Below are 19,090 nucleotides of genomic sequence, written 5' to 3'. Positions count from 1 at the left end.
TAATATGGCTGACTGAGGTATGAGGTTGTTGTTCACCTTCATTAATTTCTTTATAGTTATGTTTTGTTTAATGACAATGCTTTCCTGAAATGCTTGACTATTTAATTTGAATCCCAATAAAATAAAATTAAATGTGTTTCACCTGGTCCTTCATGTTCTCTTGAAAGAATTGTACCCATCTTACAAATTCTGCCTGGGTAATAAAACATATGAGCACAACTGTGTTTTCTAATTTACTAAATAAAAGTAGGGCTGTAAATTTGTAAATATGAGCAAGTATATTAAAAAAAGGATTACGTGTTCAAATAAAGACCTTCAGAATAATTCTTTAATAAAAACTAACAAAATACAGATAATACTTTATGTTTTGATCATATGGGTAGAAGCAAAATCATGCATTGTAAAAATGCATTATACATAGGTAGAAGGGTTTTCCAGAATTTTTAGGTCAGCTTGGTGCGTATTATACATGGGTGCGCATTATACACAAGAAATTACGGAATGTCACTATTAACAAAACACACCAATCTTCTTTTTTTGTTTTGGGTTTCTCCCGTTAGGGGTCGCAACAGCGTCTCATCCTTTTCCATGTCAGCCCATCTCCTGCATCCTCCTCTCAAACACCAACTGCCCTCATGTCTTCCCTCACAACATCAATCAACCTTCTCTTTGGTCTTCCTCTAGCTCTCTTGCCTGGCAGCTCCATCCTCATCGCCCTTCTACCAATATACTCACTATCTCTCCTCTGGATGTGTCCAAACCATCGAAGTCTACTCTCTCTAACTTTGTCTCCAAAACATCTAACCTTGGCTGCCCCACAATTTAGCACCTTCTGACCTTCTCTGTACTTTTCCATCAACATCCTCAAGGCAAATAATGCATCTGTGGTAGTTATTCTAGGCATGAAACCTTAGTGTTGCTCGCAAATACTGACTTCTATCCTGAGTCTACCCAAAACTACTCTTTCCCATTGTGTGCCTCATCAACTTTATTCCTCCATAGTTCACACAGCTCTGCACATCACCCTTGTTCTTAAAAATGGACACCAGCACACTTTTTCTCCATTCCTCAGGCATCTTCTCACCCGCTAGAATCCTGTTGAACAAGCTGGTCAAAAACTCCACAGCCACCTCTCCTAGATGCTTCCATAACGCCACATGAATGTGATCAGGACCAACTGCCTTTCCATTTTGCATCCCCTTGAATGCCTTTCTGCGGCACGGTGGACGACTGGCTAGAGCGTCAGCCTCACAGTTCTGAGGACCCGGGTTCAATCCCCGGCCCCGCCTGTGTGGAGTTTGCATGTTCTCCCCGTGCCTGCGTGGGTTTTCTCCGGGCACTCCGGTTTCCTCCCACATCCCAAAAACATGCATGAATTGGAGACTCTAAATTGCCCGTAGGTGTTAATGTGAGTGCGAATGATTGTTTGTTTGTATGTGCCCTGCGATTGGCTGGCAACCAGTTCAGGGTGTACCCCGCCTCATGCCCGATGTTAGCTGGGATAGGCTCCAGCACACCCGCGACCCTAGTGAGGAGAAGCGGCTCAGAAAATGGATGGATGGATGAATGCCTTTCTAACTTCCCCCTTACTAGTCATTGCCACTTCCTGGTCCACCACCCTCTTCTACTTTTCCTTCTCTCTCATTTTCCTCATTCGTCAACTCTTCAAAGTATTCTTTCCATCTGTCCAGCACTACTGGCACCGGTCAACACATTTCCATCTCTACCCTTAATCACCCTAACCTGCTGCCCATCCTTCCCATCTCTATCCCTCTGTCTGGCCAACCTGTATAGATCATTTTCTCCTTCTTTAGTGTCAAACCTGGCATACATGTGCTCATATGCCTCTTGTTTGGCCTTTGCCACCTCTACCTTTGCCCTATGTCGCATCTCAATGTATTCCTTGCTCCTCTCGTCTGTCCTCTCAAGTGTCTTACTTCTTCTTAGCTAACCTCTTTCCTTGTATGATTTCCTGTACTTTGAGGTTCCACCACCAAGTTTCATTCTTTCCTTTCCTGCCAGAAGATACACCATGTACTCTCCTGCCTGTCTCTCTGATCACCTTGGCTGTAGTGGTCCAGTCTTCTGGAGCTCCTCCTGTCCACCGAGATCCTGTCTCAGCTCTTCCCGAAAAGCCGCGCAACACTCTTCCTTTCTCAGCTTCCACCACATGGTTCTCTACTCTGCCTTTGTCTTCTTAGTCTTCCTCCCTACCACCAGAATCATCTTACACACCAACATCCTATGCTGTCTTGCACAAGGGTGTGCAAACGTTTTGGCTCAGGGGCCATTGACTTTTAAAATTTGACAGGCGGGCCAAGCCAGAACCAGATGCTTACATATTAAAACAAAAACAAAAAACAAAGGCATTGTATTGCTAATACTTAGATTTACTTTTAATGGGAACAGTGTTGTTTTGTTTATCACTTTTTTGCCAGTGCATCAAAGTCTGGTGTTAGTTTTGTTGTGGCAATTGCCATCTTCCGGATTTTTGGAAATTTGTCTGCGCTTAATGAAGCATAAAACTCATCCAGTTTACATTACAGCACAACCTGGTGGAACCACTCGGCATCACAGGACAAGGTCAAATGAAGGTTGTCATGAATTTGATTATTTGGGGGATTCTGTTCCAATCTTGCAGCACGTGGACGACTGGTTAGAGCGTCTGCCTCACAGTTCTGCGGACCGGGGTTCAATCCCCAGCCCCACCTGTGTGGAGTTTGCATGTTCTCCCTGTGCCTGCGTGGGTTTTCTATGGGCACTCCGGTTTCCTCCCACATTCCAAAAACATGCATGGTAGGTTAATTGAAGTCTCTAAATTGCCCCTAGGTGTGAATGTGAGTGCGAATGGTTGTTTGTTTATGTGTGCCCTGCGATTGGGTGGCAACCAGTTCAGGGTGTACCCTGCCTCCTGCCTGAAGATAGCTGAGATAGGCTCCAGCACGCCCGCGACAGCTGGGATAGGCTCCAGCACGCACGCGACCCTTGTGAGGATAAGCGGCTTGGAAAATGGATGGATGGATGTTCCAATCTTTGGCGGGCCGGATTAAAATGGTCAACGGGTCAGATGTGGTCCGCGGGCCATAGTTTGCCTACCCCTTGTCAAGCCACACACTCCCCTACCACCACCTTACAGTCAGTAACCTCATCAAATGACATCGTCTGCACAAGATGTAATCCACCTGCGTGCTGCTACCTCCGCTCTTGTAGGTCATGTTCCTGCCTCTTCTGGGAAAAAAGTGTTCACTACAGCCATTTGCATCCTTTTTGCAAAGTCAACCACCATCTGTCCCTCCAAGTTCCTTTCCTGGATGCCGAACTGACCTATAACTTCTTCATCACCCCTGTTTCCTTCACCAACATGTCCATTACAATCTGCACCAATCACCACTCGCTCTTTGTCTGGGATGCTCAGAACTACTTCGTCTAGCTCCTTCCAGAATTTCTCTTTCACCTCTAGGTCACATCCTACCTGTGGGGCATGGGGACCTGTGGGACATTACATAATACATAACACCCTCAATTTCAAGTATCAGCCTCATCACTCCATCTGATACTCTTTTCACCTCCAAGACATTCTTAGTTAACTCTTCTTTTAAAATAATCCCCACTCCATTTCTCTTCCCATCTACACCATGGTAAAATAACTTAAACCCTGCCCCTAAACTTCTAGCCTTACTGCCTTTCCACCTGCTCTCCTGGACACACAATAGATCAACCTTTCTCATCATGTCAACCAACTCGCGAGCTTTTCCTGTTATAGTCCCAACATTCTAAATCCCCACATTCAATTCTAGGTTTTGTGCTTTCCTCTGTTGTTTCTGCCCAAGAACTCGCTTTCCACCTCTCCTTCGTCTTCGACCCACAGTAGCTGAATTTCCACCAGCGCCCTGCAGGTAAACTGTGCCGGGGACCGATCCGGTATGGAATTCTTTAGATGAACGCTCATATTTGTTTGCAACGTTTTAAGCCGGATGCCCTTCATGACGCAACCCTCTGCATTTCTCCGGGCATAGGACATTACATCTATCTACAGTTTAGATAGATGTAATGTAACTATAAATCTTTAAAAATATATATATAAACTCACCGGTACTACTTGAACACATGTAGCAGCAACACATACAGATAGAGCGTGCAACAATACAACAATACTCATAGCCATATATTCTCTCTGCTCAGTAGGAACAACAACTATTACTAGAGCTTAGTTGGGGACGTTCTCAGCCTCTTATGCATGCTCTTAATTACGCTGCATCCCTTCAGTAGACCTCAGTGCTGCCTGGCACGTTGGTGCACCAGAAAACAATTATACGATGGAGTGGTGCCACCAACAGTGACCTATGACATGGGGGGGGGTATAAACTTTTCTCACAATGATCCCACATTACATTTGTCAGTTCATGGATTTTCTCCTGGTTCAGGTCCAGGGAGAGGTCCGGGAGATCGTGAAGACTGGACTCTGAGTTGGCGACTACTTCATTTACACCAACTCTCTGAACAGACTCAGCTACTTTGTAGGGGGAGAGATTGTGTCATGGTCTGTGTTTTGGTTTGGGTTGGGTTCAGTTTTGTTCCATGTTTTCCTGTGTTCCATGTTTGTCGTGTGCTCATTAGGTTGTTGTGTCCACCTGTTCTCGTCTACTTTGTGTCGACCAATCAGCTCTCTCCAGCCACTCGTGTCTTGTCCAGGTGTTCCTCGTTGTCTCGTCAATTTGTTTGTATTTAGTTCCCTGGTTTCTTTCGGTTCATTGTCGTTGTCACACGTCTTGCCATGTCATAGTCGCCCGTTGTTTAGTCGCCAGTTGTTTAGTCACCAGTTGTTTTAATCATTGTGATTAAATATTAGTATTTTGAGATTCCCGCACTCCTGCCTTGCCTCCCTGCTTCCCTGCAATTGGGTCCACCATGTTCTTGCCTTGCGTTCCTCGCCTTCGCCCTAACAACGTACGTGACAGAATGAACCGACCAGAACAGGACCCAGCGGGAAGAACATGGCGTCACCCTGGACGCCACCAAACTGCCTCCCACCGTCCTCAGCCTGCCATCCATACCTACCCTCCTCCAGTAAGCCCTATCGTTCAGTCTTTTCTGTCTTTTTCCTCGGGTCCCCCCACTTGTCCTAGTTATTCACCATGCCCTACTATTTTACATCAACATGTTTCTTTTGATTCAGATTGTTCTGATTGTGAAGATGGCCCTGATTTAGTTAACCTCCTATCTGATTCTGACTCTGACACAGATTTAGATTTTTCTGGTTCCTTCCCTAGTTTATCCCGTCCTCGTCCGTTTTTGTCACGTCTCCCCGTTTCCAACCCCAGTGAGTCCAAATCCTTTCCCTCTGACCTTTTCTTGGGCACCCGTTTGGCCATCTACCCGGGACTGCCGCGTGGTGGCCAACGGAGGCGCCCAAGTAAAGGTCAAATTTTGCCCCCTCGTTTTTTCCCCCCTGTTCACAAGTCACTTGATTTTTCACCTGTTCCCACACTTTGTTCCACGGCTCCAATTAAGTCACGTCTAGCCAAACCTGCCCCCAAGCCATGTTCAGTACCAGCCATTTTTCCTAGTTCACCTTCCTGAGACCTTGTGCACTCTTCCACTCCCGTACCCTCTACTCCCAAACCTCAATGGCGGCAGGCTGAGGAAGCGACTGCAGCTCCCGTTCCGGCTCCTCGGCAGCTGCGCCAGGCTCCTGTTCCGGCTCCTCGGCAGCTGCGCCAGGCGGCGCTCCGGCGGCGCTCGTCCAGCGGCCGCCACCCATCCTTGCTCCGGCGGCGCTTGTCCAGCGGCCGCCACCTGACCCTGCTCCGGCGGCGCTCGTCCAGCGGCCGCCACCCGACCCTGCTCCGGCGGCGCTCGTCCAGCGGCCGCCACCCGTCCTTGCTCCGGCGGCGCTCGTCCAGCGGCCGCCACCCGTCCTTGCTCCGGCGCCGCTCGTCCAGCGGCCGCCACCCGAACCTGCTCCGGCGGCGCTTGTCCAGCGGCCGCCACCCGTCCTTGCTCCGGCGGCGCTCGTCCAGCGGCCGCCACCCGTCCTTGCTCCGGCGGCGCTCGTCCAGCGGCCGCCACCCGACCCTGCTCCGGCGGCGTTCGTCCAGCGGCCGCCACCCAACCCTATTGCCTGGCCCCTGCATTACCATTGGGTTCGGCACTGTGGCCGTCCGCCTGAATGGCCCTGTAAAGACCCTGGTGCTTGGCATCCTGGACGACCTCCTAAACCGCTCAGCCAAGCACCTCACCTCGGGTGGCCTGGATGGCCACCAGACTGACCTGAGGGGTGGACTCTGTACCCTCCTCCAGGCCCCCTTCCGCCCACCCTGGGTTGATGACTTTTTGGTTGTTGTTTGGGTAACGTCTGGGATCCGTTCCTTTAGAGGGGGGGTACTGTCATGGTCTGTGTTTTGGTTTGGGTTGGGTTTAGTTTTGTTCCATGTTTTCCTGTGTTCCATGTTTGTCGTGTGCTCATTAGGTTGTTGTGTCCACCTGTTCTCGTCTACTTTGTGTCGACCAATCAGCTCTCTCCAGCCACTCGTGTCTTGTCCAGGTGTTCCTCGTTGTCTCGTCAATTTGTTTTGTATTTAGTTCCCTGGTTTTTTTCAGTCCTTGTCGGTTCATTGTCGTTGTCACACGTCTTGCCATCTCATTGTCGCCCGTTGTTCAGTCGCCAGTTGTTTAGTCACCAGTTGTTTTAATCATTGTGATTAAATATTATTTTGAGATTCCCGCACTCCTGGCTTGCCTCCCTGCTTCCCTGCAATTGGGTCCACCATGTTCTTGCCTTGCGTTCCTCGCCTTCGCCCTAACCACGTACGTGACAGATTGTCACTTTTGCTCACTTGGACAGGTCAGATATTTATGATTGCATTCAAGTCACCTTAAACTTCTTTTCAAGTCAGCTCCGGTTGTATGTATAGTAATAGCAGAACACAGAAATGCGCCATCATTTAAGATGTTCCCTTTCTGCGCAGAACCTTGTATTTACTGGGCTACTTAGCCAAACATGACCATCTCTATCTGAGAGACGGGGGCCTCAACATTGTCAGCTACCTCCTGCTGGTCTCAGTCCTCAAGTACCAGACTGCTGTCATGAGGAGGGACTCGGTGTGGCCGATAAGGTGCTTCCCACAATTGCAAAAGAGCAACGGACCAGAGTGGCCCACTTCCTGGAAAAACAGGTCAGTGCATTATTAGCCTGTGATTACATTTCATTTTATTGATTCCTAGTTGTTCGACCGATTGATGGCTTCCTCTGTGCTTATTAGTGTTTTTTTGTCTTCCGGCTCTCCAGGGTTTCAAGCAGCAGGCATTAGTGCTGACGACAGACCCTGAGCACAGATTTGGGCTGGTCTTGCAGCTGGGAGACTTGAAAATTGCCTACCAGCTGGCTGTAGAAGGAGAGGTAACTTGAGTCCTTTTTTAAGAAGACAGTGGTCCCTTGAGTTCAATTGGTTTAGTGACCATGCTCGTAACTTCACATAGTTGTATCTTAAATCATCTTTCAATATTTCATCTCTTCAGTTATCTTTCCACAAATTAATAAAAATGCCATTATCCATCCCAGTCTCTCTCTCAAAAAAAATTAAAAATAAAAAATTTTCATCAAAATCATTTTTGACAAATTTTTTTGCTTTAATTTAATGGACATTCTGCCGCTTCTGGTGTTTGCACCACGGGCACCTGGAAGCAGTATAATTCAGACATACAGATATACTGTACATGGAGACACTCAAAACTCAGTAAACCGCATTAATATTAGTCCTCCTTTGCAGAGGATGAAGAATATATGCCTGTGAGTATTGTTATATTATCCGTCTGTATCTATTGCTCCACCATATTGTTTCCAAATATTGTACATTGTTTGCATTAAGCTAAAGTGACTTATCTGAAGCCAAGCTGTGGTTATTTTAAATATGCAATGTAAATTTTTTTGTTTAGTTTTGACAGTAAACTTGGACTGGGAGTGGCGGTAAACACCTTGAAGCCTGTTTTTTCAGGAATTGTACACAATCTGCCTAACTGCTGCTTGTTGTGAAGTGAGTTGAGTTCACTGGCACCACACAGCGCTCATATAAAATTTTTGCTCGCAAGTCAAAGTATAAAAAGAGCCCAACGACAGCTCGTATCTTGAAAAATCCGCAAGTCGGGTCACTCGTATGCACAGCAGCGTGGAACAATTTTATTTTTTTCCCCCAACAATAATCACTGAGTTGAAACGGGCTTATTCTCAGTCCATTCTGTGCATTCATAATACAACAATTCACCGTGACATCACAATACTGCGGCACGGTGGACGACTGGTTAGAGCGTCAGCCTCACAGTTCTGAGGTGCGGGGTTCAATCCCCGTCCCCGCCTGTGTGGAGTTTGCATGTTCTCCCCGTGCCTGCGTGGGTTTTCTCCGGGCACTCCGGTTTCCTCCCACATCCCAAAAACATGCATTAATTGGAGACTCTAAATTGCCCATAGGCATGACTGTGAGTGCGAATGGTTGTTTGTTTCAATGTGCCCTGCGATTGGCTGGCAACCAGTTCAGGGTGTACCCCGCCTCCTGCCCGATGACAGCTGGGATTGGCTCCAGCACGCCCGCGACCCGAGTGAGGAGAAGCGGCTCAGAAAATGGATGGATGGATCACAATACTGTACGTTATTCTGGGTGGCAACAAAGCGTTCTCCCATGGCACCACTTGTCAGCAAACCCTTCCATGCCATTTGACCCAGGCAGAGCGATTGAGAACACAGGGTGACACGTTTGAATGAATGAGTTTCTTCTTGCGAGGTGTCTCTGATTGGCTAGTCTTCTCCTTAACACTGTCATTTGGATTTGTGGTATCCTGGCACTTATTGGTTTCCAAACATTCAGAATCAACCTATACATGTCCTCCTTTCCCCCTCATAGTCAGAGCAGAAGTGGAAGCGGTGTGCAGAGCTGGGAGTTTCTGCCTGGAAGTTTGGCCTGACCCAGGAATGCCTTCGACATGCTAAGGATTACGGGGGCTTACTCCTCCTTGCCACCGCTTCCGGTAACGCCCGTATGGTGGGCAAGCTGGCCGAGGGTGCAGAAGGGAAGGTAAGAACAACGTTGCCTTTGTGACCTACTTCCTGCAGGGAAGTAAGTACCACATGTGACTGAAGGGTCATGATTTTGCGGTGAAAGTCACTGGTGTAACTGTTGTTCTGTCATCTTTTCCACACAGACTTGATTAGTGTTAAGAGGTTTTGATAAAAACCAAGTGCCTACCTTAAGCTGCTTTATTGGCTCACATTTACCTGCCCAGCCAGGTGTCCCGTGTGGTCAGACTGTGGAGGGAAAACATGGCCAAGGTCAACCATAAGGTGAGCACTGTGGTTTGACTGTTCATTTGGAAGTATATAGCTGTAATAAATCATTTGACCCTTTCATTTAGTGCATTTATGACATCTGATTTCATTGGCTTTAACTCATATCTGGTAAAAGGATTTTAAAAAATTGTTTTTATAATTTGGACAGACAGTATAATTTAATGATTCACAGAATTTTCGGCCACCGAAAATCTTTGGCCTTTAACGGTCCAAAATTGCATTTTTGGTTTTGGCATGAAAGAATTGTCACCGAAAAAAACCCGGCCTAAACAGGATGTTGTTAGGACGCAAGCAAAAACTGCAGTCAGCGCGGTTGTGTGCACTGTATTTTATTTAAAAGAAGAAAGTATGAGGAGAGAGATTTCTTAAAATTATTTGCACGTGGGCGGCACGGTGGGCGACTGGTTAGAGCGTCAGCCTCACAGTTCTGAGGACCCGGGTTCAATCCCCGGCCCCGCCTGTGTGGAGTTTGCATGTTCTCCCCGTGCCTGCGTGGGTTTTCTCCGGGCACTCCGGTTTCCTCCCACATCCCAAAAACATGCATTAATTGGAGACTCTAAACTGCCCGTAGGCATGACTGTGACTGCGAATGGTTGTTTGTTTCTATGTGCCCTGCGATTGACTGGCAACCAGTTCAGGGTGTACCCCGCCTCCTGGCCGATGACAGCTGGGATAGGCTCCAGCACGCCCGCGACCCTAGTGAGGAGAAGCGGCTCAGAAAATGGATGGATGGATGGATATTTGCACGTGTTTTTCACATCCACAAATCCACAATTTAGATGTTTTTTTAATGTTGTGTGTGCATTTATCATTTGTAAATATTCAATTCTGCTTGTAAATTGTTGAAGGTGCGTTTGTGGATCAGCAGGCATGCACATTTATTCTTGAGACAAACTTAACGTAGTTTCAAGTTGAAAAGATTGACTGACACATGTGGGAAGGCCCTCCCTCTATCCACTAGATGGGAGTGTTGCTGTATCTATTGCGAGCATAGACTGTGCGTGTGTGCGTGTATATATATATAGGTGTGTGGATATATATATATATCCATCCATTTTCTGAGCCGCTTCTCCTCACTAGGGTCGCGGGCGTGCTGGAGCCTATCCCAGCTGTCATCGGGCAGGAGGCGGGGTACACCCTGAACTGGTTGCCAGCCAATCGCAGGGCACATAGAAACAAACAACCATTCGCACTCACAGTCATGCCTACGGGCAATTTAGAGTCTCCAATTAATGCATGTTTTTGGGATGTGGGAGGAAACCGGAGTGCCCGGAGAAAACCCACACAGGCACGGGGAGAACATGGAAACTCCACACAGGCGGGGCCGGGGATTGAACCCGGGTCCTCAGAACTGTGAGGCTGACGCTCTAACCAGTTGTACACTGTGCCGCCGAGAGAGAGAGAGAGAGAGAGAGAGAGAGAGAGAGAGAGAGAGACAGACAGAGAGACAGCAGCACGGTGGAATGGGGCTCGAAGGAGAGTCTTAATTGGATGACTGATGTCCCAAAATATATTAATTTCTCATTTCTCACTGAAGTACACACGCATGGTCGCCGCTGGTGACACTGTTGTGTTGAGTAGACTTTAATCAGTGAGGGGAGGAGGTGTTCTTCTGCTTTTAGAAAAGTGGGCCACAAGGGGTGCATGAGGACACAAAATAGTTGCTAAGTCCATCCATCCATCCATCCATTTTCTGAGCCGCTTCTCCTCACTAGGGTCGCGGGCGTGCTGGAGCCTATCCCAGCTGTCATCGGGCAGGAGGCGGGGTACACCCTGAACTGGTTGCCAGCCAATCGCAGGGCACATCGAAACAAACAACCATTCGCACTCACAGTCACGCCTACGGGCAATTTAGAGTCTCCAATTAATGCATGTTTTTGGGATGTGGGAGGAAACCGGAGTGCCCGGAGAAAACCCACGCAGGCACGGGGAGAACATGCAAACTCCACACAGGCGGGGCCGGGGATTGAACCCGGGTCCTCAGAACTGTGAGGCTGACGCTCTAACCAGTTGTACACTGTGCCGCAGAGAGAGAGAGAGAGAGAGAGAGAGAGAGAGACAGCAGCACGGTGGAATGGGGCTCGAAGGAGAGTCTTAATTGGATGACTGATGTCCCAAAATATATTTTCTCATTTATCACTGAAGTACACACGCATGGTCGCCGCTGGTGACACTGTTGTGTTGAGTAGACTTTAATCAGTGAGGGGAGGAGGTGTTCTTCTGCTTTTAGAAAAGTGGGCCACAAGGGGTGCATGAGGACACAAAACAGTTGCTAAGTCACTTCATAGTTTGCAAGGGATTGGCAGAGGCACTTGTTTTGGAGAGGGAGGGGGAAGTTTGGGGCGGGAAATAATCATTTGGTCTTTGCACGCTCAATGAGGGAGTTTCCTGAGGACACACATACACAGTGCAGCTATGCCACAATGGTAGTGCAAATGTTGGACGCGAGTAGAATGTATACAGAAGATTCTGTAAGATCAATGTCTGACAGTAAACTCAAATCTGAAATCTGTATAGTTGGCCTAAAAACTATCCGAAGCAATGACCAACATTAGTAACCTAAATTCTAACATTTGTTCCATGAAATAGTATCCATATATTCCCAACTGTCTGTTCCTCTTTTCGTTCTTTTGGGTGCATTACGAGAGTCATAAGAATAGCAATAAGTGATAAACAGTCCTAAGAAAAGGTGTTTTTTGTCATGAGCTGTGCCCTGCAGTTCTTTCATTGGAGCTGGTGTGGTGCTTTTGCGCTCCCCTCGCCCTCTCTCTCTCTCCCTGCCTCTCTCTAATCAGCACCACCTCGGCCGCGCAGCTGTCATCAATCAGCCCTCATCATCACCTGCATAAAAGTCTGCCAGATCCCGGAAACTCTCGCAGAGTATTAACGTTCTCCTGTGGTACAGCGGCTCTCAAACCTGCATGAAGCTGCGCCAGTCTTGCCATACCTCTGACCTCCGTGTTCTTCCTTGTCCACAGTGCTCCTTCCGTGTTCCCCGCTGTGCTGATCTCCGCACGCACGCTCCCTTTCCCGACGACCTGCCAGTACGCCCCAGGGATCCACCTTGATAATTCTCCTCCAATAAACCTTTCACCACAACCCTCTCAGCCTCTGCTTGCTTCTGGGTCCAGAGTAAAATGATGCCATCGTAACGTGACAGTTTGGATTGATTTTTGGTGAATATTTCAGACAGTTTCTCCAAAATACAAGATGTCATGGCCGACAGCAGCAGACAATCCCTACTGTCATATAAATGTCTTTCTTATTTATGTTGAAGTGCATATGTAATAGTTATTACAATGACTTGAGCTTAGTTGGGGACGTTGTCAGCCTCCTATTCTTGCTCTAAATGATGCTGTAGACCTCAGTGCTCCCTGGCATGTTGCTGCACAATGGCACGCAATTCTAAATTGGGATAATTATGCGATAAGTGGAATATCAAGGAAGATTGAGCGCGTTTATTTGTTTTGAACAGGTTTTATGTTTAATAGTTTTATATCTTAAGTATGATTTTTATTTGTGTCCAGCACTTTGCTTCAACTGTGTTTTTTTGTAAAGTGCTTAATGAATAAAGGTGAGTAGATTTAAAAAAAAATATATATATATATATATATATATATTGTAAAAACGGCACAAAAATGTATGCACAATAAAAAAAAAAGTTCAAGAAAACAAACGTAGATAATGTTTCTTTACATTTTGACTAAACGTTTTTTTATCTGGCGGGTGACTGGTTAGCACATCTGCCTCACAGTTCTGACGACCGGGTTTCGAATCCCGGCCCCGCCTGTGTGGCGTTTGCATGTTCTCCCCGTGCCTGCATGGGTTTTCTCCGGGCACTCCGGTTTCCTCCCACACCCCAAAAACATGGGTGGTAGGTTGAATGAAGACTCTTAATTGCCCGTAGATGTGAATGGGAGTGTGAATGGTTGATTGTTTCTATGTGCCCTGCAATTGGCTGGCGACCAGTTCAGGGTGTACCCCACCTCTCGCCTGAAGATAACCGGGATGGGAACCAGCACGCCGGCGACCCTTGAGGAGAAGCGGTATTGGATGGATGGACTTATCTGCTCAAGTTTGATCATTTGTGAGAATTTGGGCACGATCACGTGGCGCCTCAGATGAGAGCGAGCATAACAAAACATTTTGGGTATGGCTTGACTTTAGACTAGCAGGGTTTTAAGTAGAGCTGGTAAAAGTACTCAAACTCTGCACTGAAGTAGAAGTACAGATACTGTATAAAAAGGTAAGTAAAATGATCGTGATTCGTGATTTTGCACCGAATAATGATGATGAATAACTCCTGAATTTGACCTCTGGGGATGATTCAAGGATTCTATCTAATAATACTGATTCAACTCCTATACTCGACTAAAAGTACAAAAGTACAGACTCTGAAATGGATAGATGTGGCATGAAATGTAAATGTAAATGGATGAAAGTTGCAAGCGTGTTTTCACAACGTAACAAGTGGAAAGTATAGATGTCTGTTTTCAAATAGGGAGTAAAAGTCATCAGAAAAATAAACACTCAAGTCAAGTACTTGGAAAGAAAATCTACCCAAGTACATTGATGAAGTATTGAAGTAAGGAGTAGAATGTACAAATATCTGTTTTAAAATTAGGGAGTCTAAGAAAAGTAAAAGTCGTCTGTAAATAAATACTCAAGTCAAGATAGCTGGAAAGAAATCTGCTTCAATACAGTAAAGTGAAAGTAAAATGTCATCAGAAAAAGGAATTCTCCAGCAAAGTACAGTGCAGTAAGTAGTGTCAAAGTAAAAAGGCATCAGAAAAATCTCAAGGGACCACGAGCAAACAACTGTGCTTTAAAGAAAGAGTTTTTATAAATACTACATATATTTTGGAATAATGAAATTTTTTTATTGAATGTATATGTCAAATTTTTGGTGACGTTTGCCCACCCTGGGTCTAACCTTGTAAGAGAGAGGGAATATAGGGATAATGTCAAAATGATGGATTGCTGCCAGCGCACGTGTCCGATGACGTCACCTCCCAGGCCACCTGTCCCCATTGACGTCACATCCGATGAAAACAAAATGAAGTCACATCTGGTGAAAACTAAGTGAGATCATGTCCCCTGGCGTTTTTGTCGCATGACATCATGTTCGGGGACACCTGTAGTGGCAAAGAAAAATAAGGGGTGTCATATCGGCAACAAAAAAGGTCATTTTAACTACCTTGGTGACCTCAAACCCAGAGAAAGGAGAGCCCGCCTCAGAGAACCCACACTCTGCTTCCTCATGGAAGGCGTGTCGGTGGAATTGAGGAGGTCTTCGAAGTATTCTCCCCACCGACTCACAACGTCCCGAGTCGAGGTCAGCAGCGCCCCATCCCCACTGTACACAGTGTTGGTGTGCACTGCTTTCCTCTCCTGATACGCCGGATGGTGGACCAGAATTTCCTCGAAGCCGTCCGGAAGTCTTTCTCCATGGCTCCTCCCATTCCCGAGCTTTAGCTTCAGTGACCACCAGAGTTGCATTCGGCTTGGCCAGCCGGTACCCATCAGTTGCCTCAGGAGTCCCACAGGCCAAAAAGGCCCGATAGGAATCCTTCTTCAGCTTGACGGCATCCCTCACCGTTGGTGTCCACCAACGGATTCGTGGATTGCCGCCACGACAGGCGCCACCTTACGGCCACAGCTCCGGTCGGCCGCCTCAGCAATGGAGGCGGGGAACATGGTCCACTCGGACTCGATGTCCCCCGGAACCTGAGCAAAGTTCTGTCGGAGGTGGGAGTTGAAACTCCTTCTGACAGGGGATTCTGCCAGACGTTCCCAGCAGACCGTCACAATAAGTTTGGGCCTGCCACGTCGGATCGGCATCGCCCCCCACCATTGGAGCCAACTCACCACCAGGTGGTGATCAGTTGACAGCTCCGCCCCTCTCTTCACCCGAGTGTCCAAGACATGCAGCCACAAGTCCGTCGACACGACCACAAAGTCGATCATCGAACTGCGACCTAGGGTGTCCTGGTGCCAAGTGCACATGTGGACACACTTATGCTTGAACATGGTGTTCGTTATGGGCAATCCGTGACGAGCACAGAAGTCCAATAACAGAACACCGCTCGGGTTCTAATCGGGGTTGGGGTTATGAGTCAAAATAAAAAAAGTGTACAGCAGGCGCTGGGAAGCATTTTTCAGCAATAAAAAACGGCAAATGTGTGTAAAACTCCAACCAAAGCTTTGGGATTTAAACCACTGCCTGTAACTACTATAAAGAGGAGAGTTATATTCTAAAATGCAAGAGATTTTACTGGGAAAGCAACATTTGTGAAGTTATGAGTCAAAATAGAAAAAGTGTACAGCAGGCACTGGGAAGCGTTTTTAAGCAATAAAAAACTGCAAATGTGTGTAAAACTCCAACCAAAGCTTTGGGATTCAAACCACTGCATGTAACTAGTATAAAGGGGAGACTTATACTCTAAAATGCAAGAGATTTTACTGGGAAAGCAACATTTGTGAAGTTATGAGTCAAAATAGAAAAAGTGTACAGCAGGCGCTGGGAAGCGTTTTTAAGCAATAAAAAACTGCAAATGTGTGTAAAACTCCAACCAAAGCTTTGCGATTCAAACCACTGCCTGTAACTAGTATAAAGGGGAGAGTTACACTCTAAATGCAAGAGATTTTACGGGGAAAGTATCATTTGTGAAGTTATGAGTCAAAAAAGAAAAAGTGGACAGCAGGCGCTGGGAAGCGTTTTTAAGCAATAAAAAACTGCAAATGTGTGTAAAACTCCAACCAAAGCTTTGGGATTCAAACCACTGCCTGTAACTAGTATAAAGGGCAGAGTTCTACTCTAAATAGCAAGAGATTTTACTGGCAAAGCATCCTTTGTGAAGTTATGAGTCAAAATAGAAAACGTGTACAGCAGGCGCTGGGAAGCGTTTTTAAGCAATAAAAAACTGCAAATGTGTGTAAAACACCAACCAAAGCTTTGGGATTCAAACCACTGCCTGTAACTAGTATAAAGGGGAGAGTTCTTCTCTAAATAGCAAGAGATTTTACTGGGAAAGCATCCTTTGTGAAGTTATGAGTCAAAATAAAAAAAAAGTGTACAGCAGGCGCTGGGAAGCGTTTTTAAGCAATAAAAAACTGCAAATGTGTGTAAAACTCCAACCAAAGCTTTGGGATTCAAACCACTGCCTGTAACTAGTATAAAGGGCAGAGTTCTACTCTAAATAGCAAGAGATTTTACTGGGAAAGCATCCTTTGTGAAGTTATGAGTCAAAAAAGAAAACGTGTACAGCAGGCGCTGGGAAGCGTTTTTAAGCAATAAAAAACTGCAAATGTGTGTAAAACTCCAACCAAAGCTTTGGGATTCAAACCACTGCCTGTAACTAGTATAAAGGGCAGAGTTCTACTCTAAATAGCAAGAGATTTTACTGGCAAAGCATCCTTTGTGAAGTTATGAGTCAAAATAGAAAACGTGTACAGCAGGCGCTGGGAAGCGTTTTTAAGCAATAAAAAACTGCAAATGTGTGTAAAACTCCAACCAAAGCTTTGGGATTCAAACCACTGCCTGTAACTAGTATAAAGGGCAGAGTTCTACTCTAAAAAGCAAGAGATTTTACTGGGAAAGCATCTTTTGTGAAGTTATGAGTCAAAATAAAAAAAAAAGTGTACAGCAGGCGCTGGGAAGCGTTTTTAAGCAATAAAAAACTGCAAATGTGTGTAAAACTCCAACCAAAGCTTTGGGATTCAAACCACTGCCTGTAACTAGTATAAAGGGCAGAGTTCTACTCTAAATAGCAAGAGATTTTACTGGCAAAGCATCCTTTGTGAAGTTATGAGTCAAAAAAGAAAACGTGTACAGCAGGCGCTGGGAAGCGTTTTTAAGCAATAAAAAACTGCAAATGTGTGTAAAACTCCAACCAAAGCTTTGGGATTCAAACCACTACCTGTAACTAGTATAAAGGGCAGAGTTATACTCTAAATAGCAAGAGATTTTACTGGCAAAGCATCCTTTGTGAAGTTATGAGTCAAAATAGAAAACGTGTACAGCATGCGCTGGGAAGCGTTTTTAAGCAATACAAAACTGCAAATGTGTGTAAAACTCCAACCAAAGCTTTGAGATTCAAACCACTGCCTGTAACTAGTATAAAGGGGAGAGTTCTACTCTAAATAGCAATAGATTTTACTGGGAAAGCATCTTTTGTGAAGTTATGAGTCAAAATAAAAAAAAAAGTGTACAGCAGGCGCTGGGAAGCGTTTTTAAGCAATAAAAAACTGCAAATGTGTGTAAAATTCCAACCAAAGCTTTGGGATTCAAACCACTGCCTGTAACTAGTATAAAGGGGAGAGTTCTACTCTAAATAGCAATAGATTTTACTGGGAAAGCATCTTTTGTGAAGTTATGAGTCAAAAAAAAAAAAAAAAGTGTACAGCAGGCGCTGGGAAGCGTTTTTAAGCAATAAAAAACTGCAAATGTGTGTAAAATTCCAACCAAAGCTTTGGGATTCAAACCACTGCCTGTAACTAGTATAAAGAGCAGAGTTCTACTCTAAATAGCAAGAGATTTTACTGGCAAAGCATCCTTTGTGAAGTTATGAGTCAAAATAGAAAACGTGTACAGCAGGCGCTGGGAAGCGTTCTTAAGCAATAAAAAACTGCAAATGTGTGTAAAACTCCAACCACAGCTTTGGGATTCAAACCACTGCCTGTAACTAGTATAAAGGGCAGAGTTCTACTCTAAATAGCAAGAGATTTTACTGGGAAAGCATCCTTTGTGAAGTTATGAGTCAAAATAGAAAACGTGTACAGCAGGCGCTGGGAAGCGTTTTTAAGCAATAAAAAACTGCAAATGTGTGTAAAACTCCAACCAAAGCTTTGGGACTAAAAAAACTGCCTGTAACTAGTATAAAGGTGAGAGTTCTACTCTAAATAGCAAGAGATTTTACTGGGAAAGCATCCTTTGTGAAGTTATGAGTCAAAATAGAAAACGTGTACAGCAGGCGCTGGGAAGCGTTTTTAAGCAATAAAAAACTGCAAATGTGTGTAAAACTCCAACCAAAGCTTAGGGATTCAAACCACTGCCTGTAACTAGTATAAAGGGCAGAGTTCTACTCTAAATAGCAAGAGATTTTACTGGGAAAGCATCTTTTGTGAAGTTATGAGTCAAAATAGAAAACGTGTACAGCAGGCGCTGGGAAGCGTTCTTAAGCAATAAAAAACTGCAAATGTGTGTAAAACTCCAACCAAAGCTTTGGGATTCAAACCACTGCCTGTAACTAGTATAAAGGGCAGAGTTCTACTCTAAATAGCAAGAGATTTTACTGGGAAAGCATCCTTTGTGAAGTTATCAGTCAAAATAGAAAACGTGTACAGCAGGCGCTGGGAAGCGTTTTTAAGCAATAAAAAACTGCAAATGTGTGTAAAACTCCAACCAAAGCTTTGGGATTCAAACCATTGCCTGTAACTAGTATAAAGGGCAGAGTTCTAATCTAAATAGCAAGAGATTTTACTGGGAAAGCATCCTTTGTGAAGTTATGAGTCAAAATAGAAAACGTGTACAGCAGGCGCTGGGAAGCGTTTTTAAGCAATAAAAAACTGCAAATGTGTGTAAAACTCCAACCAAAGCTTTGGGATTCAAACCACTGCCTGTAACTAGTATAAAGGGCAGAGTGCTACTCTAAATAGCAAGAGATTTTACTGGCAAAGCATCCTTTGTGAAGTTATGAGTCAAAATAGAAAACGTGTACAGCAGGCGCTGGGAAGCGTTATTAAGCAATAAAA

The 19,090-nt window shown here is 45.5% G+C and overlaps 1 protein-coding gene across 13 annotated transcripts in view; it reads left to right on the top strand.

The window, feature by feature from the left end:
* Positions 1 to 7,399, top strand: part of LOC133473306 (serine/arginine repetitive matrix protein 1-like) — a 35,829-nt gene extending 28,430 nt beyond the window's left edge. For 8 of the 13 annotated variants that reach the window (XM_061764937.1, XM_061764934.1, XM_061764932.1 and 5 more), the window contains 5 exons: positions 4,425 to 4,540; positions 4,859 to 5,067; positions 5,638 to 6,844; positions 6,969 to 7,175; positions 7,289 to 7,399. In XM_061764937.1, the coding sequence (XP_061620921.1) occupies positions 4,909 to 5,067; positions 5,638 to 6,582 (1,104 nt within the window). In that variant the 5' untranslated portion in view covers positions 4,425 to 4,540; positions 4,859 to 4,908 and the 3' untranslated portion in view covers positions 6,583 to 6,844; positions 6,969 to 7,175; positions 7,289 to 7,399. Of the gene's footprint in view, positions 1 to 1,072; positions 2,334 to 3,797; positions 3,897 to 4,424; positions 4,541 to 4,858; positions 5,068 to 5,637; positions 6,845 to 6,968; positions 7,176 to 7,288 lie in introns of those variants that run through there. The other 5 variants (XM_061764936.1, XM_061764931.1, XM_061764928.1 and 2 more) reach the window with 5 other exon arrangements.
* Positions 7,400 to 19,090: the final 11,691 nt, after the last annotated feature.

The sequence above is a fragment of the Phyllopteryx taeniolatus genome, unplaced genomic scaffold (genome assembly GCF_024500385.1).
Source record: "Phyllopteryx taeniolatus isolate TA_2022b unplaced genomic scaffold, UOR_Ptae_1.2 contig_24, whole genome shotgun sequence".
In the NCBI taxonomy this organism is placed as follows: domain Eukaryota; kingdom Metazoa; phylum Chordata; class Actinopteri; order Syngnathiformes; family Syngnathidae; genus Phyllopteryx; species Phyllopteryx taeniolatus.
This window is presented reverse-complemented; position numbering and strand designations above follow the sequence as displayed.